We start from the raw sequence: 27,301 nt of genomic DNA on the forward strand, positions 1-27,301 counted from the left end.
CTGCCACTGACCACCAATAAAAAGCAGGTAAGCAAGGCATGGATGTTGGGGGGAGGGGGGGAGTGAAAACAGTGATGGAAGGAGGGGTATCAAAACTTTGGAAATTAGCATTAACGAGGCAGGGATCATGGTGCCGGGAGGGAGGTCAGTAAGGATGTGTCTGGTGATGGAGGAGGGGATATCCGAGGTGGAGGAGGGGCATATTCGAGGGATTAGTAGAGATAGTGGTAAGTATGTGTGTGTGAGGGGGTGAGGAATGAGCTTTGGGGAATTAAAGTGGCCATACATCTGTTGACTTGACAGCCAATTGACCAACCGTTTTGATATTATCGAATCGGATAAAAATTTTGGGTGGAATTTGGTTGAATGTATCAATATGAGATGTTGGGAAATCTCTGGCCAATGTGATTGTCAGGTGCGATAATCACGCCATGCGATAACCACGAATGTTAGACACGACGTTAACCCCGGCCGTTGTCCCTCAAAATGTATTATGTGCACCTGTTACCTGCATTTCCGCTTTGGCGCTCCACTACTGGCATATACGACGTGGGGTGTGTGTGTAATGTCATTTGGTCTGGGGCTGCCATGATTACGGGCCTCTGGTTTGTGTTTCTCCCCAGGCCAAAAGGTCCCAGTCCTCCCCTGGATAATATGGTGTGACATAAGACTATGACTTATTGTTGTTGCTGCTGTTATTATATATATCTATATAGGTGGGAGTGTGGGGTTGAGCAATAGGCAATAAATGGCTTGGCTGTACATCTTTTGTATTACATTTGAAAGTAAAGTGTAGAGTATTGCACAGTATTGGAGGATGTGCTCTGTTATCTCACCTGCTCCGCCGTGTAGCAATGTCTGTCCTCTTGTCACCACTCAGCCCTTTGTCTACTACCATCCCTATGTTTGATATCACCACTCTCTTTTTGATTTTACCTCTCATTGTTTCCTGCCATCACATTAATCATGTAATTCTGACTGCCTTATGTCTCTCTCTCTCACACCCTAATTCTCTCTTCACCCATCAACTCTATTTCTAAATCATCATTCCTTTTAACTAAGCAGGTTAATATTAAGAAGCAGGTCATCAACTATAGCATTCACCTTTCACACCTCACAGGTGTACTTTTATATCAGCAGGTTTAATGAATGAGTAATGCATTAGGATATTAGTAATATGACCAAGGCAGATAAACTGCTGTATATGGTTACTAAAATAAATAAAAGATATTTACCACTTCACCTCTAAGAGTTTTTCCCCTTAAAGGAAACATCCAAGCAAAAATTAAAATCAAAATTCACTTATCTGGGGCTTCCTCCAGCCCCTTGCCAGCTCTCCTGTGCCTTCACCGCAGCTCCGGTGGCTCCCGGTGTCCTTCGCTGCAGAAGCCGACCTCGCCAGGTCGGCTTCCGGCTCGGCTTCATCTGCGCTCCACGGCGCGGGTCATGTGGTCCCGCCGACATCATCAGGTCTGTACTGCGCAGACGTAGTAGTTCTGCGTCTGCGCAGTACAGACCGGATGACGTTGGCAGGACCACATGACCCATGCTGTGGAGCGCAGATGAAGCCAACCCGGAAGCCGACCTGGCTAATTACAACTTAGCCCATAACTTAAAAAATAACAGTAATATACCCCCCCCTTTTTTTAAACACCCAGCAGCCTTAGTAGTGGCCCAGTCCCAACCATAAATTTGGCTTTATCAGGGCCTTACTGATGTTGGGAGTAAGTTGCATCATGTTTGCACTTATATTTATAGATATAATATTTTAATACTTATAACTATACAAAATAACTCTAAACCAACAATGTTTCATTAAAAATAAGGCTACCACTCTTGCATATGACTTCCTCACAATCATGCATCCTCACAAAAACTCCATATCACATTATCCAAGCAGACCCTCCCCCCCCCCCATTACTGTTCCAATAATAATCTCTACCTGACTATCATTCCTATTCCACTCCCTTAAATATATCCATACTCCCTACCCTTGCGTTACCACCATTCAGTCCCATTCCAGGTCCAGCCACTCTCCCCCAATCAACTAAATTATCCATATACCAACTTCTCCCACAGTTGATTTTTTTTAATTCCCTAATATTGGGGTTAATAGAGTAAAACCCTCCTCACCCCCACTCTCATCTTCTCCCCCCTCATCCTCCAAAGAACTTGACATTTCTTCTACCCATTCTTGAAGGGACAGAGATCCTTGGTTCCGCCTTTAGAATAAGCCTTCTTGCAATGGACGTCCCTAAATCTATTAATGATTCTCGCAACCAATCTGCTATCGGTTTTCTATCACAAACTCTGATCAATGCATCTATCCTATTAAAGCATACATCAGGACACAATTCATCTCTACAGAAGGTCTCCACCTGCCCCCAAAATTGTCTCACCACATCATATGCACCAAAGTTCCAGGAAAGCTTTTACATTTCCAACATAAATCTTTAGCTGTCAATCTACTTCTCATCATACGAATAGGAGTTAAATACCACCAACTTATCAACTTGTACTGGGATAGTTGGATTTGAGTCTCCATTGAGGCCCATATTTTTTGAAAATCTTTTCCCATAGCTCTCTGTCCAACCTTACACCATCTTCATTTTCCCATTTAGTAACATACCTATGGAGAGCCATGTGGGAGATCTTATCCAATAGATTATAGATCTTCAACAGTGCACAAGTTGGCCTATTCTTCATCAAGAACCATTGTTCATATAGATTAGATAGAACAGTAATATATCCTCTTGTCATACATATTAAATTTCAGTCCCTAAGGTAACTATTTATGTATTTTTTTCAATTGTCATTTTTTATGCAAAAGTTTTATTTGGGTAACTATGGGAGAGTGTGGGAGGTAAGGGGTTAATTTTTAATTGTATGTGTAGGTCTTTTATTTAAAGAAATGCATGTAGGTGTAATTTTACTATTTGACCACAAGATGTCCTCACTCCCCACTCCATACTATTAGTATGCTAACAGGAAGTAATGCGTGGACGTGTTACTTTCGGTATTACAATGACCGCAGGCAACTCATTGACATGGGGACTTAGATTAATGCATTCCCATTCATTGATCTACCCTTTAATGATCAATGGAGAGAATGCACGTGGGAGTGCAACAGATAAGTATCTATGTCCCTGTGGGCTGTAGTGGTTTTTGGCAGGAATGTAGATACTAGTCATGGGGGAGGGCAAGTGGTTAAAATATAGGCAGAGATATAGAACCGTAAACTTTGATATATCTAATCCGAGTCTCCGATTATTATTATTTGCATTTTTAAAGTTAAAAACAGTAACACAAGTTTGTGTCATGAGAGGACATTTTAATTTGTTCAAGGAACAAAATAATTGTGTGAATGACCTAATTAACCATTTCTGCTGCCCGGACGTGAAGCTCACGTCCGGGCGGCTGCTCTGCTGCGGTGCCGCGCTTTGGCGCGCTCCCACGCGCGCCCCCGTGCTGTCCCCCAGTAGCCCTGGGATCAGTGAACGGGAACATGGTTCCCGATCACCGATCTGTGTCCCCAGCAGAAAAAACGAAGTGCACTAACATGAGGCTTCAGTCTTTCTGCACGTAAAATTTTCTGCGTCATCCTTGTGCTTCTGGTTAGCAAGAAGCACAAGGAGAAAAAAACTCAAGGTGGCCATCTTGTGGCCAAATAGTAAAACTACATCTACATATTTTTTACATTAAAATTTACACATAAAATAACATTAAAAAATTAACTGTTTATTTCCCACACCAAAATATTACCCAAATAAAATGTTTAATGGAAAAAAATTACAATAAAAAAAGACATAAATAGTTAGCTAAGGGTCTGAACTTTTTAAATATGCATTTGAAGGGGGTATACTACGAACATTTTTTAAATTATAAGCTTGTAAATAGTGATGGATGCAAAACGTAAAAAATTCACCTTTATTTCCAAATAAAATATTGGCTCCATACATTGTGATAGGGACAAAATTTAAATGGTGTCATAACCGAGACAAACGGACAAATAAAATACATAGGTTTTAATTATGGTAGCGTGGATTATTTTAAAGCTATAATGGCCGAAAACTGAGAAATAATGATTTTTTTTCCAATTTTTTCTTATTAATCCTGTTAAAATGCATTTATAAAAAAATAATAATTAGCAAAATGAAACACCCAAAGAAAGCCTAATTAGTGGTGGAAAAAACAAGATATAGATCAATAAATTGTGATAAATAGTGATAACGTTATTAGCGAATGAATGGGAGGTGAAAATTGCTCTGAATCATAAGGTGAAAAATTCCTGCGGGCTGAAATGGTTAAAGGAGCCGTTAATTAACTTTTATTTCTTGAATATATATGGAAGCAGATAAAAGATTGACCTTTTTTTGTAGATAGCTGTGTCCCCGCTGAAGAGACATTTCATTTCAAGTGGTGTCACTTGGGCTAGAAAGTTAAGCAACACAGTCAGCAGTAAAATCTTTTTTGACAACATAGTGAATGTGAGAAAGGTTATGATCTCTGCCAAGCTTTGATTGCTGTCACTGTCCCCATTGAAAAGATTCATTAATTTTTTTTTTTTTAAAACAAGAACATAACAGTAAAAATCTCTTCAATGGGGATACAGACAGCAAAGAAACAACTTGCAGAAGTGTTAGCCTTTGTCAACTTTGTCTAAAACTAAATACACATATTAGTTATTTTGCTGGACTTCAACTAAAGTGAATGTATAGTATTTGGGTCAGATTGCCTTATTTTGTAAAATGGTGAATGGCTTAAATGATTGCCACTTTTGTTAGGGGTCACTGCTTTTCTGTGACCATCTGATAAAAAAAATTCTGATCACCATGTCTCTAAAGGGACAATCTTTATACTTCACCAAACACTATTCATCTACTTGAAAGTGTAGAACACAACAGAATTCAACGCATTAGCATGTGTAACGATCGGTGAAGCACAGAGAGGATCTGATTACCGGTGATCTGCAGTATCACTGGGAATACAGATGTATACCAGATTATAAGTGATCTGCAGTATCACCGATAATCCGATATACTAACTAACCTCTGTTCACCTGAGTAGAGTGTAGTGTTTGGTGTAACAGTAACACTTAGAGGACTAGGCCTCAGTGCAGCAAGGAGTACTGTACAGATTCCTTCCGCAGACCTGAGCTCTCCAAGACGGGAGGAGTCAGACTGACAGTAGGAAGGATTGTCTGAAAGTGACACTCAGGAGGAGATGTCACTGACAGGACAGGGAACCGCCTCCAAGTGTAAGGTCGGTTCTCGAGGTCGGACAAGCCAGGTCGTACACACACGGACAGACAAAGTACAAGATCATAAAGCAGAGGCGGAGTCTAGGTACAGGCAGAGTTCGGCAACAGGGTATCAGAAATATCGAGGTACAAGATCAGGAGGCAGGAACAGAGTCTAAGGACGAGCCGGGGTTCGGCAACAGAGTATCAGAAATATCGAGGTACAGGATCAACGTTTCAAGAGGATAGTCAGGCAGGCAAATAGGTCATAACAGGTAATCACAATCAAACTAGTACTTTAGCTATCAACAGAATCTAGCTAAGTGTAGGATTACAGCTCCAGCTGGTCCCGGCACACTTGCGGATCTGACTACGGATCTGGGTGCTCCCACATATGTGATCGCAACGCCAGACACCCAACCACTGAACAGCTAGCAGTATATATACACGGAGGCCTCTCCAGCACCTCCCTAAATGCTGGACCAATCAGGAGGGGAGCCAGAGTCAGCTGACCAACCTGCTCTGCGGTGTTGCAGCCAGAGGACCATGCGCGCTAACCGCCGTGTCCAACGCGGCGGTTTTCCCGCTCTCCGCCAAGTCCTGCACGGGGACAGCCGCCTCAGACTGAGTGGAGGCGGCTGACTCCCCGTGCTCTGCCACGCTGGATGTGGAAGCAGCCGCCCCGCTCTGAGAGCGAGCGGCTGCACTTCCACGTTTCCTGACAGCATGAGTGCTGAATGGGATATTTTTTTCTCATACACTCTTCATAACTTTCCACTGGACCATGGGAGAATTCTTCAATAAATATCAGCATAGAAAATGTAATTCTGGTTTTGAGTTCCACCTGTTCTGGAAGGTTTTCTAAGTTACAAAAATAACTTATTTTTCTGCAGTGTAGTAAAGATACAATATGATTTTGTTTAGTACAACAGTTATCAGTCACTAAGTTGAGAGACTTGGCTTTTGTTCTTTTAGAGACCTGTTCACTATCACAGCAAAGCAAACCTATGCTCCCCACTCAATTACATAAATGTTTGTCGACAGTGGTGGTGGGGAGTGTGTAATCACAATCACTGGGCTCCAAGCGATGTTTACATGCTGCCGGCTGCTCTCTACATCACTGCTCACAGGAAGTAGTAGTTACACTACTTCCTGTGAGCGGCGATGTAGAGAGCAGCTGGCGGCATGTGAACACCACCTGGAGGCTGAAGGGTGAGTTGTTACACACACCCGGCCACTGCTGCCTCCGGACATTTCTTCAATGGAGGGGGGAGCACAGGGGGGTACCCGAGGAGAGGGAGGAAGGAGTTGGGACCCCCACTACCACAGCTGAGTCCCATTGTTCCACTGCTCTCCGCTCCTTCACTGCACTCCCTCCCTCACAGTGCCCTGGGTGGTAACCCACCCCGCCTGTCCCTAGAATAGGGGCTGCCTGGCTGTCCTGCTGATTCTCTGCCTAATAATTTTAGCCATAGACCCTGAACAAGCATGCATCAAATCAGGTGTTTGACATTTTTTTCAAATTTGACAAGATTTGCTGCATGCATGTTCCTGGTGTGATTCAAACACTACTGTACCCAAAAAGATCAGCAGGGCTTCTAGACAACTGGTATTGTTTAAAAGAAAATAAGCCCCCATATACTTCTCACTTCAGGTTCCCTTAAAGCAATCCAGCAAAACTTAACTAGATGTTTTTCCTTATGAAATTGTCTACAATCATATGACAATTGCTTGCAACGCTTCCCTGGGTCATTAAAATGTTGTGAGTGAATGAGAAATCGATACAACTTACATAATTTGCATTTTATGAATAAATTGGGCAGACCAGGGTTTAGTATAGAGGAACTGTGGCTGTCTGACATACAGAGGAGAAACATTCTTATAGTAAATATAATGTTATGTTTACTAAAGAATGTTTCTCCTCTGTATGTCAGTATATATAAGCTGTGTTTTTCACATTTTGTCAGGAACCAGTCTGACGAAGGCTTTTTATAAGCCGAAAGCTCACTGTTAAACCATCTCTAAGTTAGCCAATAAATGGTATCATCCTGATTCAAAGCTCCTTGCTTTTACTGATGGCTAACACAGTACACCACTCTTCTGCTACTACTTGGCTACTTCAATAAAACACTTGAATATTTTGCTTCCTAAAAAAAGAAGAGAACCTAATCAGTATATGCTGCAAAACACTGTAAACTGTTTATTGAAAGTGAATGGTTATAACCAGTCAAGAATAAAGAGTCTCAAGTAATAAGTAGGTTCTAAACAGTTAAGATCATCAATAGACACTCCCAACCCACCAGTACTTAATGGAGTCTCTGTAGTAGGCCATAAAAAAACAGTACTGGTACAGTACAAAATATTTTGTATTTATTGCATTTATACTTGTATAGATGTGTTACTTTATAATTATCACAATACATATTTAAATTGCATTCTCTAGACTGATTCCATACCTTATACAACACAACAATTCCGTACAAGGAAATAGTGTTTATTTCTAGTTTACCTCACTAAGACTATTGGCTGCCTGTTGCCAATAGATAGAATTTGATATTTTTTTGTCAGTTCTGGTAATCATATAGTTTCACATGTGTGGGAAATATGCAAATGCTTAGAGATTTGTAGGAAAACATTAGCAACTTGTATCACCTCTAACTTGATTAACTGTTGTTGATAAAATAACTCTAGAAACTATTGCCCAGCCATCCGGGATCCAAGTATGGATGATTTTGCAAAACGATTCATGGAGTAAAATCTTGCATTTTTCATATAAAAAAACCCCCCTTTAATTTCTTTAGTAGTAAGAAGGTACCCACAGATCCCGTATAAGTAAAACATGCACAATGGATCATTCTGTTATAAATGTTATGACAGTTTTAGAATATTTAGAATTAAGAATTACCGTAGTTTACAGATAGTTCCTTAATAAATACAATTTTTTTTTATTTGGAATACACTATACAAAAAGACTGCACAGGGCCTTCCTTTGTCTTTAAAACAGCCTCAACTCTTAAATGCTGAAAAAAAAGGGCGCACTACAATTATACAATTGCCAGTAACCAAGGCTGATTGATACTTTTTGTACCCGTAGGTCAAGTATGTTGTGGCTCCCCTTTCATTTGAAGCATTGCCCCTCCCATTCCATGAGCAGCCCCCTTTTCCATGTGTATCATACATTCACTATAGCCCTTCTCTTCATGAACAGCTCCCTTGGGCATCAGTTTCCCATTTTCCATGTGTTGCTCCTCATTTTCAGCTTCCTCTTCTCTATGTAGCAACTCCTTTTTAAAGAGAACCCGAGGTGGCTTTGTATAACGTTAGTGGGGCACAGAGGCTGGTTGGGCACACTAACACCAGCCTCTGTTGCCCCATTGTGTGTGTCAAAGACCCCCCTGCTCGCCGCTATCCTCCCCGCAGTGCTGGCGACACGCAGCGTGTCGCCAGCACAATGTTTACCCTAGCGCTGTCTGTCAGCGCCGCTCCCCCGCCTCCTCCGCATCGCCGCTACCCGCCCTCGTCCCTTCCCTCCAATCAGCGTGAGGGAAGGGACGAGGGCGGGTAGCGGCGATGCGGAGGAGGCGGCGGAGCGGCGCTGACAGACAGCGCTAGGGTAAACATTGTGCTGGCGACACGCTGTGTGTCGCCAGCATTGCGGGGGTATAGCGGCGAGCAGGGGGGTCTTTGACACACACCATGGGGCAACAGAGGCTGGTGTTAGTGTGCCCAACCAGCCTCTGTGCCCCACTAACGTTATACAAAGCCACCTCGGGTTCTCTTTAAGGTCAAGTGCCCACTTGGGCTACCGCACAAGTCCCGTGCCTTTGGGCCTGTCCCGAAATCTGGCCCTGCTAGAAACCACTATGAACTGGGAACATGGGGGTATTTTCACAAATCCTCAGTTAAAATGCACAGACAGAAAATATGACCATGCTTGACGCAATCTATGCACTGTTTTCAAGCAATGCCTTAACCATTTCAGCACCGCAGTGTCAAAAACCTTATGCATCCGAGCAACGTTCACCTCCCATTCATTCGCCAATAACTTTATTGCTACTTATCACAATTAATAGATCTATATCTTGTTTTTTTCCGCCACTAATTAGGCTTTCTTTAGATAGTACATTTTGCTAAGAATTATTTTTTTCTAAATCCATTTTAACAGGAAGCTTAAGAAAGAAATGAAAAAAATGCATTATTTCTCAGCTTTTGGCCATTATAGTTTGAAATCAATATACGCTACTGTAATTAAAACTCATGTATTTTATTTGCCCATCTGTCCCGGTTATTACACTGTTTAAATGATGTCCCTATCACAATTTATGGTGCCGATATTTTATTTAGAAATAAAGGTGCATTTTTTCAATTTGTGTCCATCACTATTTATAAGCTTATAATTTTGAATAATATAATAACATACTTTCTTGACATGCATATTTTAAAAGTTCAGACCCTTGGGTAACTATTTATGTTGTTTTTGTTTGTTTTTTATTGTATTTTTTTTTTTATAAAAAATGTATGTGGGTAATTTTTGGTGTGGGAGGGAAACTGCTAATTTTAAATGTAAAATAATAGAATTGTTTAATTAAAAATGTATGTGGGTGCAGTTTACTATTTGGCCACAAGATGGCCACAGTAAAAAAAAGTCCTGGATGTGAACAATCTCGCATCCAGGAACTAAAAAGAAGAGGAGAAGTTTCCTGGGGGCAGAAATACCGTGCTCTCTGAATAAAAAACGTAGTTTTTTCTGCGGGGGAAGTTAGATCGGTGAATGGGAATAACATTCCCATTTACTGATCGGGGGGCTAGCGGCCAGCGGCGGGGGGGGGGGGGGGGGGCACCCGATCGCACGCACCATGCAGCGGCAGCAGCAGTGCCTATCTGGATGAGTAAGCTCGTCCAGATAGGCCAAACTGGTTAAAGGGAACCTTAAGTGATGTGACATGTGTATGTACAGTGGCAAGCACACAAATACATATGCTGTGTTGCTCTTCTTTTTTCTCTGCCTGAAAGAGTTAACATTCAGCTATTTTTTCTCAAGTCTGGACCAACCTCCTTCTTTAATAAGGAATTACAGCTTTTCTGGCAGAGAACTGATGTTTTTATGGCCCCTTTTTAAAGACTATGGCAGAATATTTGCTTCTAAATGCTCTCATTTTTTTCCACAATTTTCAGTTTATTGAAAATAGTTATGACAAGCTTAGCTAAAAATCAAAGCCTTAGCACTGGCTCTACAGTTCTGCCCAGGGTGATCATTTTCAGTGGCTTTACCATGGCACCTTAGGCTTCCGCTTTACTGTTGTGTTTGAAGGTTGAAAAAGTATGTTGAAAATTGATTACTCAAACTAGACATGACTGTATTTAAACAGCTGAAACTAAATACATTGAAAGAAGACAGTTTGAAAGGAAATCTGCTTTGAAAGAAATGTAGAGGTTTCCAGTGCTATCTTCCTTCTAAAAACGCTACTTACCTGGCTGTCATGTTGAATTTATGGTTTTAATACCTATTGACTTGACTAAGATTACATCTATTACATCTATTATTATTCTTCAACATTTTGGATACAGTAAGAAACGGATTCACAAAAAAGTGAAGACGAATATCTGCCATAATGGTGCATCCAGGAAAGGGCCTTCAACATAAACCGCATTTGCCATCAACATAAACAGTTTACCATGCTTGCATAGCCATTTTGGTGTTAGTCAACACTTTCAGCCAGGCCCTTGACCAGTTAGTACCTGCACAATAATGTCAATTAACTGGACTATTTGGATGAAGTGAACGGATCACCTTTATTTATAAAATTGCCTAGGAATCTCCTTTAAACTTTAGAAGTGAATACATTTCCCCATATAAGTGATACAATGTCTTCTAGAACAGAAAAAAAAATGTCTAGTTGAACTACCTTATTTTTTTTTAAAAGACCAAAAATTGCAAAAAATGGTAAATTGTAAAATACATCTGAACCTGCACAAATAAGAAGTATGATTCTCCCAGAGTAAAATGAGCCATAAATGATCTTTCTCCTGTGCTGATGTCACTTACAGTAGGTAGTAGAAATGTGGCAGAACTGACAGGTTTTGAACTAGTCCATCTCGTCATGGGGGATACTCAGCAAAGGCTTTTATTCTTTATAAAGGCATTCCCTGAAAAGGATTTGTACAGTGATGCTGGCCAGCCTCCCTGCTCGCTGCACTCTTTTGGCAGTTGGACAGACTGCCGTTCACTAACTGCTTTTGAAACTAAGCAAAACCCAAAGAATCCCCCATGTGTAGATGGGCTACTCTAAAACCTTTCGGTTCTGTCAGATTTCTACTACCTACTGTAAGTGACAGCAACATAGGAGAAAAGTAATTTATGGCCCATATTACACTGGAAGAAAAGCACTTCTTATTTGTATGTCTTTTACATTGTATGATTTTCGCGGTAGTGGTCCTTTACGATATGCTATGACCAGGATAAATTAGAGCCCCCATGTAAATACTTTTACTAAAAGTTTAGCTTTTAATAGTTTCTAATCCAGAGAGCTTGCTATAAACTTAAAATAAACCTACTTTCTATATTCCAATTCTTCATTTACAAATTGCTATCACGTCATAAGATATTTAAACAACACTATTTTGCCAAGAAAACATATGTTTCATTCATTAAAATCTCCACTGGAGCTTCAGTGAAATGTCTTGCAGAAGCATCATTGGAGAATGATGTCACAATGCCTTTACACTTTGCATTCAGGGTAAGGAAGCCAAGGCACAAGCTTGGCATACTTTAACAGTCAAAACATACTAGTCCAAAACCCTTGAAAAATCATTCTGGCTTCCTTCAGTGGAGCAGTCACCCAGACCAACAAACCATCTAACCAGGATCCAGATGCTAAATGAAACTAGAGTTCTGTTTGGTTGCTCTTGGGAATCTTGACCACTTTTGTTTCAGATATTTGTTGATAAATTGGCCTCAGTATTTCAAAATAAAACTACCATTTTTAGCTTTAAATTCATTTCAACATGTTACCAAATACTTACCATTCGTAGAGGGAGGTCAGCTGCATGGGGGGTCTACTTAAAGAGACACTGAAGCGAAAAAAAATGATATTATGATTTGTATGTGTAGTACAGCTAAGAAAAAAAACATTAAGATCAGATACATCAGTCTAATTGTTTCCAGTACAGGAAGAGTTGAGAAACTCCAGTTGTTATCTGTATGCAAAAAAGCTATTAAGCTCTCCGACTAACTTGGTCGTGGAGAGGGCTGTTATCTGACTTTTATTATCTCAACTGTAATTGAACTGTTTACTTTTCCTCTGCTAGAGGAGATGTCATTACTTCACAGACTGCTCTGAAAGACTCATTTTGAATGCTGAGTGTTGTGTAATCTGCACATATTATAGGATAATGCAATGTTAGAAAAAACACTATATACCTGAAAATAAAAGTATGAGAATATTTTCTTTGCTGCTAATCTTATAGTAATTATTCATAGTACACAACCAATTCATTATATCATATTTTTTTTTCGCTTCAGTGTCTCTTTAAAGGACTTAAGAGGCCAACTGTGTAAAAAAAAGTTAATTACTTGCCTCTCCGTTTCAGGCATGGAGAACGGCGTCTGCGCCCTCCGTGCCGCTCCGCCGGGTCCCCCCGCTCATTATCCCCCCGGGCCGGCTCCCGACCCCACGCCCCGGGTCGGGCTCTCCTTCCCTTCCAAAGATGGCCGCTTCCTCTGCGGCTGCGCAGCTCTAGGGCCAACCCCTCCGATCCACGCTAGAGCTGTGCAGCCGCATTCGCGGCCTGGCGGACTGCGCAGCCGCGGCCAGAGGAAGCGGCCATCTTTGGAGGGGAAGGAGAGCCAAACCCGGGCCGTGGGGTCGGGAGCCGGCCCGGGGGGATAATGAGCGGGGGGACCCGGCAGAGCGGCACGGAGGGCGCAGACGGCTTCCTCCGTGCCTGAAACGGAGAGGCAAGTAATTAACTTTTTTTACATAGTTGGCCTCGTAAGTCCTTTAATGTGATGGAGAAAATACAACTTTGCTTTTTTGAAATCAGCAAGAAAATATTTCCAAATCTCCTAGTATAATGTCAGTGTATGAAAGTAGTGGGCAGTTTACATATAGATGTTATAGATTACTTTCTAGTGGACTTTCTTTTGTGCATGAAAAACTATGTTGTATGAAAAGGCCTATCCAGCAGGAATTTAATTGGCAATCTTGTTCATTACCTGTCTTTTATCTTGTTAATTAACTTGAAAAAACTTTGAAATATATCCCTTGATTTCTGCTAGGTTCTGAACTTATGCCCAAAGCTCTTTCTACAAGAATAGTGGGAGGAATATGGTGGTTTTTTACTCTTATCATCATTTCTTCATATACTGCCAACCTAGCTGCCTTTCTAACAGTGGAACGTATGGAGTCCCCAATTGATTCTGCTGATGATTTAGCCAAACAGACCAAAATTGAATATGGAGCTGTCCAAGATGGTGCAACGATGACATTTTTTAAGGTATGCAAATTCTTATACGTATTATTTCTAAATGCAAGAAAACATTTGTGTGTGTGTGTGTGTTTTCCAGCTGAGGTTGCTTAAATGTTCACATTAAGCATATTTCTTTAATACAATAATACAATAACATTTGTAAAGCGCTTTTCTCCCATAGGACTCAAAGTGCATGTATTGAATATTTAGTGCTTATAAGCACTTGGTTGACATTGGCAAACTTTTTTATATAATCCACAACTGGTCAAAAATGTCTAAATAAAACAGCAATGTGCAATAGTAGTGATACCTGTGTTGGGATGGTAGTATGCAAGTGTAAGAATATTCCAGATTTCTCTTACTGTTCAATGATCCAACCCCAGGGATAATTGATTCCAAAATCTTAATGACGAATGGAATTTTATGCTGTGAGAGCACTATTCATTTACAAGGTTTCCAAGAAACCAAATAGGTAATGAAGCTTGAGTGTCACACTGACATGGAAATTTGCAAACCTTAAGCTATAAATAAGTTTGCCTACTCTTGATGCTACTATGAGAAAACTTGGTTAACAGGTCAAATGACTTTTCCTATAGTGTTGAACCGAAATTTTCGTAATTTCGTGTTTCCTTAATTATGGATGCAAATTTTGCCGCTACGACACAAATTCATAATTTCATAATTGCCATACAAACTGTAATTCAGAATTCCGTAAGCAAAATTTAGGTTTCGTAATTTTGCGTTTAAGCGCAAATTCGTATTTAATGTGAAATTTCGTAGTTTCAAGTTTTCTATAGAAACAAAGTTATTTTAGTTACAAAAAGGGATGTAATTTTGTTTCTAATAGTAATTATGCACATTTAGATAATACTAATGACTAAACTCAGGAAAGTCAGTCATTGATTGCAATTACTGATAATGCAAAGGTCCCTGAATATGCTGTCGCTTTAAATGTATCAGGAGGCTCTATCTGCAGCCCATTCTAAGACAGGTGATCTTTGCCATGGTGCACTTAGCGGTCATGTTGAGACACTTGATTTTGGGCCTTGCAATATCTGATAATGCAAAGGTCCCTGCACATGCGGTCACTTTAAATGCATCCGGAGGCTTTACCGACAGCCACTTCTAAAACAGGTGCTCTTTGTCAAGGTGCACTTATCAGTCATGCTTGCTGAGACATTTGGTTTTGGGCCTTGCAATATCTGATAAAGCAAAAGTCTCTGCACGTGCTGTTGCTTTAAATGTATCAGGAGGCTTTACCTGCAGCCACTTCTAAGACAGGTGTTCTTCGTCAAGGTGCACTTAGTGGTCTTGCATGCTGAGACACTTGGTTTTGGGCCTTGCAATATCTGATAATGCAAAGGTATCTGCAAGTGCTGTCGCTTTAAATGTATCAGGAGGCTCTGGACTGGAAAACAATTTTGAGAACGGATGAATTTCCGAAATTCTGATTTGTTTGTGTTACATAAACGATCGTAATTATGAAAAACGATCGTAATTACGAAATTCCCCATAAACGCGAAATTTCATGTAATTTTGTGAAATTTGCGAAATTTTGATTACGCCCATAATCGTAATTTTGTGAATTACGCAAAATCTTGCGTAATCTTAATTAGGTCACTACACTCATCACTATTTTCCTAGCTAAAGGACAGTTCCTACTTACTATGCTGGATTTTGGAACTCAGTAAGTATAGCATTTCTGTCCATTGGTTCCTAAGTCGAAAAAAAAAAATACACTCAGCAAGGCAGAAAAGGCACAAAGCTGAGAGGAAATGTTTCAGATAGAAGTATTAGAAGAAGATGATATTTTGATTCTCAAGGAAGGGAAAAAGAGTTGGCACTCCAGTGAACGCTGGTGGCAGAGGGGATGATGCATAAGCATGAACTCTCTCCTAACACTCTGGTGTTCAAAGCGTGCTCAGATGCTAGCAAGACACTGTAGTACATTCAAAGAAAGGAGAGGGAGATCGGCACTGCTGATAGAACCTTTAACCACTTAAGGACTGCAGTCATAAAACCCCTTAAGGACCAGAGACTTTTTTTCCTTTCAGACCACTGCAGCTTTAATGGTTTATTGCTCGGTCATACAACCTACCACCTAAATGAATTTTGCCTCCTTTTCTTGTCACTAAAACAGCTTTCTTTTGGTGCTATTTGATTGCTGCTGCGAGTTTTACTTTTTATTATATTCATCAAAAAAGACATGAATTTTGTCAAAAAAATGATTTTTTTTACTTTCTGTGCTGACATTTTTCAAATAAAGTAAAATTTCTGTATACATGCAGCACGAAAAATGTGGACAAACATGTTTTTGATTAAAAAAACCCATTCAGCCTATATTTATTGGTTTGGGTAAAAGTTATAGCGTTTACAAACTATGGTGCCAAAAGTGAATTTTCCCATTTTGAAGCATCTCTGGCTTTTCTGACCCCCTGTCATGTTTCATGAGGTGCTAAAATTCCAGGATGTTATAAATACCCCCCAAATGACCCCATTTTGGAAAGAAGACATCCCAAAGTATTCACTGAGAGGCATGGTGAGTTCATAGAAGATTTTATTTTTTGTCACAAGTTAGCGGAAAATGACACTTTGTGCCAAAAAAAAAGAAAAAAAAGTTTCCATTTCTTCTAACTTGCGACAAAAAAAAAATGAAATCTGCCACGGACTCACTATGCGCCTCTCTGAATACATTGAAGTGTCTACTTTCCAAAATGGGGTCATTTGTGGGGTGTGTTTACTGTCCTGGCATTTTGGGGGGTGCTAAATTGTAAGCACCCCTGTAAAGCCTAAAGGTGCTCATTGGACTTTGGGCCCCTTAGCGCAGTTAGGCTGCAAAAAAGTGCCACATATGTGGTATTGCCGTACTCAGGAGAAGTAGTATAATGTGTTTTGTGGTGTATTTTTACACATACCCATGCTAGGTGGGAGAAATATCTCTGTAAATGACAATTTTTTGATTTTTTTTTACACACAATTGTCCATTTACAGAGATATATCTCCCACTCAGCATGGGTATGTGTAAAAATACACCCCAAAACACATTATACTACTTCTCCTGAGTACGGCGATACCACATGTGTGGCACTTTTTTGCACCCTAACTGCGCTAAGGGGCCCAAAGTTCAATAAGTACCTTTAGGATTTCACAGGTCATTTTGCGACATTTGGTTTCAAGACTACTCCTCACGGTTTAGGGCCCCTAAAATGCCAGGGCAGTATAGGAACCCCAAAAATGACCCCATTTTAGAAAGAAGACACCCCAAGGTATTCCGTTAGGAGTATGGTGAGTTCATAGAAGATTTTATTTTTTGTCACAAGTTAGCAGAAATTGATTTTAATTGTTTTTTTTTCACAAAGTGTCATTTTCCGCTAACTTGTGACAAGAAATAAAATCTTCTATGAACTCACCATACTCCTAACGGAATACCTTGGGGTGTCTTCTTTCTAAAATGGGGTCATTTGTGGGGTTCCTATACTGCCCTGGCATTTTAGGGGCCCTAAACCGTGAAGAGTAGTCTTGAAACCAAATGTCGCAAAATGACCTGTGAAATCCTAAAGGTACTCATTGGACTTTGGGCCCCTTAGCGCAGTTAGGGTGCAAAAAAGTTCCACACATGTGGTACCGCTGTACTCAGGAGAAGTAGTATAATGTGTTTTGTGCTGTATTTTTACACATACCCATGCTGGGTGGGAGAAATATCTCTGTAAATGACAATTTTTTGATTTTTTTACACAATTGTCCATTTACAGAGATATTTCTCCCACTCAGAATAGGTATGTGTAAGAATATTTTTTCAACTAAAAAGTACCAAAAAGTAAATGAACAAGTACTATCAAAATAGTTTTGAGTATTTTCTTGCTTTCTGGTGGTTTAAAATGCATTTTATCAACAAGTTTAAAAATATCACCTAGGAGATAACTCAGGTGAAAAAGTGAATTGTATATGGGCCTTCGCATCCAGACCTTGTTTTTCCCTAATGGACCAAAACAGTTTTGACGCTTTAGCTGTGTCCCTTTTTAATAAGCAATAACTTCATCTGTACTCATGCCACTTAAATGATCTATATATCGTTTTTTTTCAAGACAAACTAAGCTTTCATTGGGGGTATTTGGTCCCAAGTAAAATACTCTTCTTTATGCATTTTAATGGGAAAAAGTGGAATTTTTTTTTAAATGCATTATTTCTCAATTTTGACCAATTCCTGTTTAAAAATAGAAAGTGCTACTGAAATAAAAACTGTGCCTCCAGTTTATGACCCCCCCCCAGTATAGATATCCAGATGTGTCCCCAGTATCACCCCCCCCCCAAGTATAGCCAGATGTGTCCCCAATATCAGCCCCCCAGCATAGCCAGATGTGTCCCCTGTGTTTGCCACCCCCAGAATAGAAGAATAGATTGACAGATGCACCCCAAGGAATAGCGCCCCTCTTTATAGCTAGATGTGTCCCCGAGATCAGCATTACCCCATTAAAGCCAGATGTACAACCAGGATTAGCGCTGCCCCCCCCCCCCATTATATTCAAAAAAGAATAGGAAAGAAAACCTGGAACAAGCACCACTCAACTATATTGCTTGATAAAAGTATAGCTGATCTTTATTAACACATGATCAATCAAAAGTAATTAATTAACTAAAGTAATTAATTAACCCTCGGTTACCCAGATGACCCCCAGTAAGTTTAACTACCCCCCTTTGCATATTCTTGCAACTCCTCCTCCAGAATCGATAGCCAGATATCCCCCCCTCTTTCAGGCAGCCCCCTCCTTGCACAAATCATTAAAAAAATACACCATCAAGCTGCCTGGTCCCGGCTTGATGACGTCATCAAGCCGGGCCACGTATATTCGGCATTACGCAGCTGACTGAAGAGCAGGGATCGGAGGCTCAGGCTTCAGGATAGTTGCAGGAATGAGGTAAGGTGAGAGAGGATGCTTGATGGTGGATTTTTTTAATGATTTGTGCACAGAGGGGAACAGATGAAGGATCGCTGCAGTTGACTACTGCATCTATCGTTCATAGGAGGGGGTGGACTAATTGGCTACAAGGGAACATATTCCCTTTCACCAATTAGATATGCAGCTGACAGTGCCGGGGGGTGTGCTCTGAAGCGCACCCAATTGTGCACAGCAGGGCTGCATGCTAAAATGGTATATCTACGTCATGGTGGCTTGGAGGGTGCCACAGATGACGTAGATATACTATAGCAGTGGAAAAAAGTGGTTAAAGAATAAGTTGGCTTTGTTGACATCCTATGCAGAGTCCCTCCCCTTCCCCCACAATGCTATGGGCTAGCATTGCTCAGGGGCAGAGATCCATGCTTGTAAAGGATTTAATGGGGCTTGGGAAGGTACATTTCCTTTGTCTTTGTGAGCAGTGGAGTAACTAAGGATCTTGGGGCCCCAGCACAAGCTTTATATGGGGCCTCAAGCACTGTATTGATATGGAGCCCCAAAACCTACCATTGAAAGCTGCAGTGTGTTTACACTGGTTATTGATGCTCAAACCTTTACTAAAAGGACAACAGTAGTGAGAGGGATATGAAGGCTGCCAAATGTATTTCCCTTTAAGCAATACCATGCTGATCTATTTGACTGCAGTAGTGTCTGAGTAACACCAGAAACAGGCATGCAGCTACTCTTGTCAGATCTAACAATAATGTCAGAAACACCTGATATGCTGCATGCATGTTCAGGGTCTATGGCTAAAAGTGTTAGAGGCAGTGGATCAGCAAATTAGCCTGGCGACTGGTTCTGCTTAAAAGGAAATAAATATGTAAGCCTCCATATCCCTCTTGTTACAGTCATCCTTTAAGAAAATTGAATCTCCCTCTCTGCCTGTGCGCGTGTGTACTGAGGCGGCAGCGGCCAGGCACTTATTAATTAAAGTGGCTACACTTGCGGATCACAGACAGTGCAGACACGTCACTCACTGTCTGATTGGTCTCCAGACTCCTCCTCCCCAATTTGCTCCGTTGCTCTCTGCAGACCGCAGCGGCCGCTTCAGTGTGTGACTGTGACTATAAGTCACTCAGTCGCTCTCACTGCCTAGCTCCGCCTCTCCTAACTCATCTCCTCCAGGGCTTCCATCACTAACTCCTGAGTCCTGACCTTCCGCACTGCCCCCTCCACACTCCCAGTGGCCCTTCACTGATCTCTGGCTGGCCTGGCTCCTCCCTTATCCCTCGAGTGAGCTGCAGAAACAGCCAGAGTCAGTGTGTGGAAGTTGTGCTTGCCGCTTCTGCCATGGACAGTGTAGATATACAGGATCTTCTCAAAAAATTAGCATACTGTGATAAAGTTCATTATTTTCTGTAATGTACTGATAAACATTAGACTTTCATATATTTTAGATTCAAATACACACAACTGAAGTAGTTCAAGCCTTTTATTGTTTTAATATTGAAGATTTTGGCATACAGCTCATGAAAACCCAAAATTCCTATCTCAAAAAATTAGCATATTTCATCCGACCAATAAAAGAAAAGTGTTTTTAAAACAAAAAAAGTCAACCTTCAAATAATTATGTTCAGTTATGCACTCAATACTTGGTCGGGAATCCTTTTGCAGAAATGACTGCTTCAATGCGGTGTGGCAAGGAGGCAATCAGCCTGTGGCTCTGCTCAGGTGTTTTGGAGGCCCAGGATGCTTCGTAGCGGCCTTAAGCTCATCCAGAGTGTTGGGTCTTGCGTCTCTCAACTTTCTCTTCACAATATCCCACAGATTCTCTATGGGGTTCAGGTCAGGAGAGTTGGCAGGCCAATTGAATCTAAAATATATGAAAGTCTAATGTTTATCAGTACATTACAAAAAATAATGAACTTTATCACAGTATGCTAATTTTTTTAGAAGATCCTGTATTTATAGTCTCTCCCAGTCCCCCATAAAAGGCACAGGGCTTCAATAAAAGAGGCAAAGTAGCATCAGAGACTGTAAAGTTCCAGAATAGAAGCGAATCATTATGGCTGACGGCAAAGCACAGAAGGAGAGGCATGTGTCTGTGAACTGGCCTTATGCTCTTCAGATGACGGAGGAGGACATCATTGGGTAAATTGATCTTCAGATGTAGACAGAGGAGGGCATCAGTGGCTCAGGAGCTCTTCAGGTGGAGATTGAGAACATTTATTCATTTAAATGTAGTTCACTCTGTGTAGTTGAGCTTAGGAACATGTTGGAGTAAGATCAGTAGTGCTTGCTAAATAGCTGCAGCAGCCAGTCCTATGCTCGAAAGCTGTGAGGTCCGTTTGCATCTCCAGCAGCCATTGCCTGGGAAAAGTCCAGCAGAAGCAGGGTTTCTGAGCTTTCCTGGTGCCAGGCACAGCACGTAGCTCCAAGTTGCCTGACTGTATACCTGGTAGCTGCCACATTGTGGACATATTAACTTGAAATAGTACTGCATCTCCCCTTGATGCTTGTTCCATGCAGCCTCCGTTCAGCAGCCAATAGAAACAGAGTTGGTTTTTAACCCATGCACTGCTTTTCTGCAACATGCCCCTTGCAAGATCAGCCCTGAGACACATGTTATGGACATGCTATAAAATAACCTACAACTAGCCATTTGTTAACCCTAATTATCTTGTGTAATACAGGGGATGAAAAAAGTGAATGTGTCTGTGTATTTATGAGTGTAACAATATGATTGCAAAAGGCAGGGGTGTAGCAATAGGGGTTGCAGTGGTTCGACCGCATTGGGGCCCTTGGGCCAGAAGGGCCCTCCCTCAACTGCAATATTAGCTCTCCATTGGTCCTGTGCTAATAATAATCACTTCTATAGATACTTTGAATAGTGGTAATCATTAACACACTGTTTCCCATCCCCTTCTAGCACCTCTGACACTGTAGTTGCCATTGGCAGGTTTTAGTGCACCGTATCAATTGTTACTCTATGCAAGTGTTTGGGGGGCCCCAATGTAAAAATTGCATCGGGGCCCACAGCTCCTTAGCTACGCCACTGTGTACGACCTTGTTATTCCTTTCTTACCTACTACAGAATTCACTACCAGGTGACAGTTTACTGAGAGCTCTAACCAGTTCACAACTGAGAGGTAGGTTTCAGGGAGCAGGCTGCACATCTAGACTATGGAATTAAATGTTGTCAGTTACTATTCTGGGCTTTTGATGGCTTGAATAGACTTAGGCTGCTTTCACAGTGGGACGTTAAAGTCCCACGTTACAGCAGCCTGTAACGCAGCCCAACTTACAGCAATTAAAAATCAATGGGCTGTTCACAGTGCCCACGTTGCATACGAGTATAACGCTGCCCGTTAAATGAAAGTGCAGCATGCGGTGCGTTATACTCCTATGTGGCTGCATTAGACTGCTTGCACATGCTCAGTAATGTATGTCAGGAGAGGAGGAGGGAAGAGTCTGCTATTGTGTCTAGCCACATGGCTAATTAATATTCACTGCACTGTAGTGTTCTCCAGATCATGAACGATTCAAATTTTTGATCCGGATCCTTTTTTTTGAGTCGAATCATCCGGATCATCACAATGAAGGATTCGGTTCACAGTGGATGTCTGGAAGAAACAGGAACTGCAGCCTCTGTGCACAGGCACAATCTTCCTGCTGCATCTCTCCCTTCCCCATTAGCACCCTCAATGTGCCCTCATTCTCCTGCACCTCTCACTCTGCTGCACCCCTGCTTCCTGCTTCCCTAGTAAAATGATTCAAAGATTCGGTTCAAAGATCCGGATCTTTTCAATGATCCGATTCGAATCATCTGAATCATTGAAAAGATCCGGACTTCCCAGTATAGAAAGAAAACGGCTCACCAAGAGCCATAACGCTGCTCAATCTGACGTCCAACTTCAACACCACCATGCGTTGCGTTAGGGGCACGTTATGCGACCTTAACGTCCCCTAAAACGCAACGTCTTGGTGTGAAAGAGGCCTTAGACTTAAAAATGGCAAACGTATACATTAAAAAATATGCAGAAGAAAGTTTTATGTTTAAAATAAAAAAATTACTTTTCACAACTCCAGTTTTATGTTTAAAATACAAAATTACTTTTCGCAACTTTAGGGCTCAGTTAATAAATATACCCCTTAGTGTGCTATGCACATTTTCCTTTATATATTTTGCTGCAACAGGATAGGTTAAAATTTCACAAGCACCAATACATTCATCACTTATGCAGATTCTCTGCAAGAAAACGTCAGCTCTAAACATACTGAAAAATGTTCTAAAGGAAATTGCTGTTGCAGCCTGTGGTACCAGGAGCTGATTAGAAAATTGACTGAAAATTCCTATTTCCACTCAACAGGAAATTAATATAGTCAAATACAGGCATATATAGTCAAATACAGGCAAATCAGAGCTATGAGATATGTCATTAGAAATCAACTGTGTTCATTTATCAGCTGCCAAGTAATTGGTCATCATCTCATGGCTTTCATTTGTCACAGCAATTTTTGCTTCCTGTTAAGCAGAAGTCTGTTTATCTTGCAAGTTTTATGATAACCTATGAAAATCTTTAATTTCAACATTGCTGATCTAAGACTAAAACAAGAAACTTTAGAGATTTTTATGGGAAACAACATCATCTTCTTTTCAGACAACATTTCATACCAGAGGTTGATTATTCAGATCTTCCTGTCATTGCTCTTCCGTGTTGTAGCAAAAGCATGCATTGCTTATTTTAATGTCCTCAGTTGTCAGAAGGCTGGATGTTGTGCTGCTAATAGGTACCAAGTTATGGCCTTGCATACACTCATGAATATGACTAGAGAGATGAATGAGATAAGAGTAGCAGGAGAATAGTAAGCACATAGCAGGTAGTATACACCAGCAGGTCAACAAGCCAATGAAGAATTATAAGGTGTGTGTGAATAGGAAGTGCAGGTATCAACTGTGAAAAGCAATGCCACTGCTTAAGTGAGGTTGAGAACTTTGTGAAAAGATCAGGTGATTCCTGTTGGCAGTGCAGAGCAGCTCTAGAGTTGCTGAAATGGGAAACTAGCCTGCATAAAGCTTGTAACAGCAGCATGGATCGATCAACAAACATCACCAAACAGACCACTATCACTGCCTGTCCGCCGCCACTCCATATGCAATCGGGTAAATCCAGCAGTGTACACATCGAGCGGTGAGTGATAAGGCAACAGCTAGATGAACTTTGCTGCTATATCAATGGATGAGCTCTGATGCTAGTCGCTATACAGCACTTTAAGATGTATATACCTAAGCTTGCTGCTGCTATGGACTTCTGCTCAAGCTGTCTGGCCGGGTGTCAGTGCAATATGTGAACTTGCAGCTATAGGTGTGCTTCATTGGCTTATTGTCACTGTTGCAGAGACTGGAAATCAGCTGTGGCTGTCATTTATTATACATACAAGCTGAACTTTCTATGCACGCAATTTGTCAGCACAGGTGCATTAAGTGGCCTCACAGAGATCCAATCTTAGGTTGTGCATGGATTATATGTGTGTGGTAGAAGTATGCAATGTATGCTGTCCAGCAGTCTGCAGATTGAGCTAAACTGCTTGCATGTTTTTATGATTTTATTTATATATGTCATGTTACAATAAAAAAATATTGCCTTTTGCATTTACACTTGATACCACTCCTGGGCCAGACGGAAGCACTCCTGGGCCAGATAATCCTGGGCCAGACGGAAGCATTCCCCATATAGCCTATGGGAAGCAAATATGCCCTGGGCTCAAGCTGTGTCACTGTGGACCATCAGGGAAGACATAATACTGTCCACTCTAGCTGGCAAGTTAAGTGGGAACAGAGCCTCACAGTGACAGCGACGCCCAGCAATACAGCATTGTCTTTAACAGGAATGCAACAATCACAGATTTTGAAATACAGTTCTGTAGCCATAGCCAATCTGCAAAAATCATCACAAATGGTGGCAATAGTGATGAAGTGATGAAGAAGGAGTCAAGTTTAGCCAGCAGTGGGCTTTGTCGATCCATGAGATGAGATTTTTGGTTCAGACCTGAGGGTTCCCCTGGAAAAGTGAGATTATAGTCTTAATTTAGAGGGGTCCTTTAGGTGTTTGCATGGAACTGGAATAAAAGGTGGCAACTGTGGCTAATCATTGAATTTCCTTGGGAATGGAGCATGGGTTTCAGGCAGAAGCGCCAAGAGAGCTGCCATTACTAAGTCAGCTGAAGACGAATAATATACGAATGGGTTCAGCTGGCCTGGATTTTCATCATATGGTCTTGTATCTGCTAAAGTGTCAGGAGTGATGGTTGAAGACGGTCTGGACACCTGAAACAGCTTTTGGCCAGTGTCTGTCGCCGTGATGATTGGAATTTTTATATGATGGTGACCTTTGTCTACCCGACTGTTATACATACTCTGTCTGCTTGGGGACTAGACTTTCAATGTACATTGACTGTCATTTGTTGTTATCGTATTGCTTGATTGTCCCTGTGACGGCTCACGTTTTTTAATTTTTATGATTTTGAAGATTCTGTAATCAAGATTTCTATGAGCTTTGGAAGAAATCCCTGAGGGTGCTGGTCCTTGTGGACCTTATTGCACTGCTGTTAGGCAGCAAGTTTCAACCCCATAACAAGTCTAGAAAGAGAAGAGAGGTCAGGGCAGTGGAAGTATATGGCAAGTAATCAGCAACAGGGGCTAGTAAAAGAGAGGTACCAGGGAGTATACAGCATATAGGAGTATAGTCAGAAAGAAGCAGATAGTTAGGAAGTCCCACCTCTGGGCCAGGGTATTTTTGTGGTTCACTTCATTGCTTCTCCTGTGCCACCATCTCTCCCTTCCTTAACACTAGCAGCAGCACCAATCTCATTTAGGCTACTTCCACACTTCAAACAGTCTGTTGTGGTGTGTTTCTTCTGCTATCGCACAACAACAGTCCTGAAAGGCCACACAGTAATGGTGTGGTGCGACCATACAGTGAGGCATACAGTGCAATGAAAGTATGCCTCACTTTTGTGGTAAATGCATAAGGCATACTATTAACATACTGCATGCAGTGTTAGGACCCACCGTGGCCGCCCACCCCGCATTGCGATCAATGTGATAGCCCCATAGGGCTATCACTGCTTCTGCGATGGGGTGTAGCATTTTTGTGCTACCTGAGGTGATGCAGCATGCTAAGTGTGAAAAAGGTCCAACAAGGTAAAATTGTAGGCCCTATGTCCTTGTGCCTGATACTGGAGTATTACCAGCACTTCACTGCTAGCGGCCTTGTGCTGGAACAACTGGTGAGTCACATTGCTGATCTACCAGGACAGGTGCAAAAAAAAGAGGGAGGGGATGAAAAAGAGCAATTAAACAGAACTACTAAACAGATTTGTTGATTCAGCTAACCGCTGAAATGGAAATGGTTGCTTTAGATAACTACCCGGCTCTATATTTCAGTGTATTTGCACCTGTCTTGATAAATTACTCCCTTTGTGCTTTTATGTACAGTATACCACAAGTCTGTTTAGCTCTAAAACTTCAGTTTTCTAAAGGCCATTGTTTTTTAAGATAACTTTTTTATTATAATGCATTTGTATGGGCTTATTTTTCAAGAAACAGCAAAATTTAGCATGTCGTATTTGCTAGAGTTGAGTGGAGTTCCCATCCCTCTACTAGCTGTTTTTCTTTGTAAAGCAGAAGAAAAATGTACTTCATCAAATAGCTGAAGACTTGCTGTCTAACTGCTGAATTTAATACTGCAGATTTCATACGTAATATTTTTCAGGTCAAATTTGAATGTCTTTTGTAGTTTTCCATGTATTTAGGGATGAGAAAATGTGCTATGCTTCACTGCTCATGATTTTTTGTCAGGCTGAGGCATATGAAAATGATGTCAGCACAAAAAGAGAAAATGATCATACCTGTAAATGTGTAATACGGAGTTAGACATTTTGTGGAAAAGAAAAGCTTGTTTTCAGAATGGGCTCCGATACTCGCTACATTCCAGTAGATATTTGAGAAGTCAGAAACAGAACTAGAAATTTACCAGAGAAAACTATAAAATGCCAATGAAAATTCAGTGAACAATGGCAAATTCAATACTGAAACAAATGATGTCAGCACTAAAAGTTATATGCAAAGTTCAGAAGTTCAGATGGAAAACTCCAAAATTCACTTTAAAAAAAACACTTTTAAATTGATGCATTTCACAATCATTTCCTGCTTTTTAAGGTCAATATAGTGTCCATAATGCCACTTGCAGCCAGCTACAGAGCGATATCAATGTAGGAAGTGTATCCCTAGATTTTCTAGCTTTGATGACTAACTCCATATTAGTTTTTTGGCATCTTGCACTCAGTATTATCTACTTATATCATTCTGTCTGACACAGATTTTATCATTGGTTTTCATTTTAAATGTTTGTGCTGATTTTTAGTGAACTGACAGGGGTCCTTATCAATTCATAATTTGGATTCATTCACCTAGTTGTAGATCTGCTGCTATGAGATAATGTTCTTCTCCTCAGATCTGCAAAATTCTCTATAAATCCTGAACAGATCCAGAATTCACAACAAAGCTTATTTATAACCTCAACTCATCAAACATTACACTTGTAAGATACCGTATATTCTGGCCTTTGAGACGACTGGGCGTATAAGATGACCACCTCCACCTCCCCCCCCCCCCCCCCCCCCAACTTTTCCAGTT

General features: G+C 41.1%; 1 protein-coding gene across 1 annotated transcript in view; it reads left to right on the plus strand.

Annotated features, from left to right (window-relative positions):
• GRIK2 (glutamate ionotropic receptor kainate type subunit 2) overlaps nucleotides 1-27,301 on the plus strand; it is an 853,883-nt gene that overhangs the window by 721,190 nt on the left and 105,392 nt on the right. The window contains exon 14 of the mRNA XM_068231225.1: nucleotides 13,518-13,735. Coding sequence (XP_068087326.1) covers nucleotides 13,518-13,735 — 218 coding nt within the window. The remainder of the gene's footprint in view (nucleotides 1-13,517; nucleotides 13,736-27,301) is intronic.

The sequence above is a fragment of the Hyperolius riggenbachi genome, chromosome 4 (assembly GCF_040937935.1).
Source record: "Hyperolius riggenbachi isolate aHypRig1 chromosome 4, aHypRig1.pri, whole genome shotgun sequence".
Lineage (NCBI taxonomy): Eukaryota > Metazoa > Chordata > Amphibia > Anura > Hyperoliidae > Hyperolius > Hyperolius riggenbachi.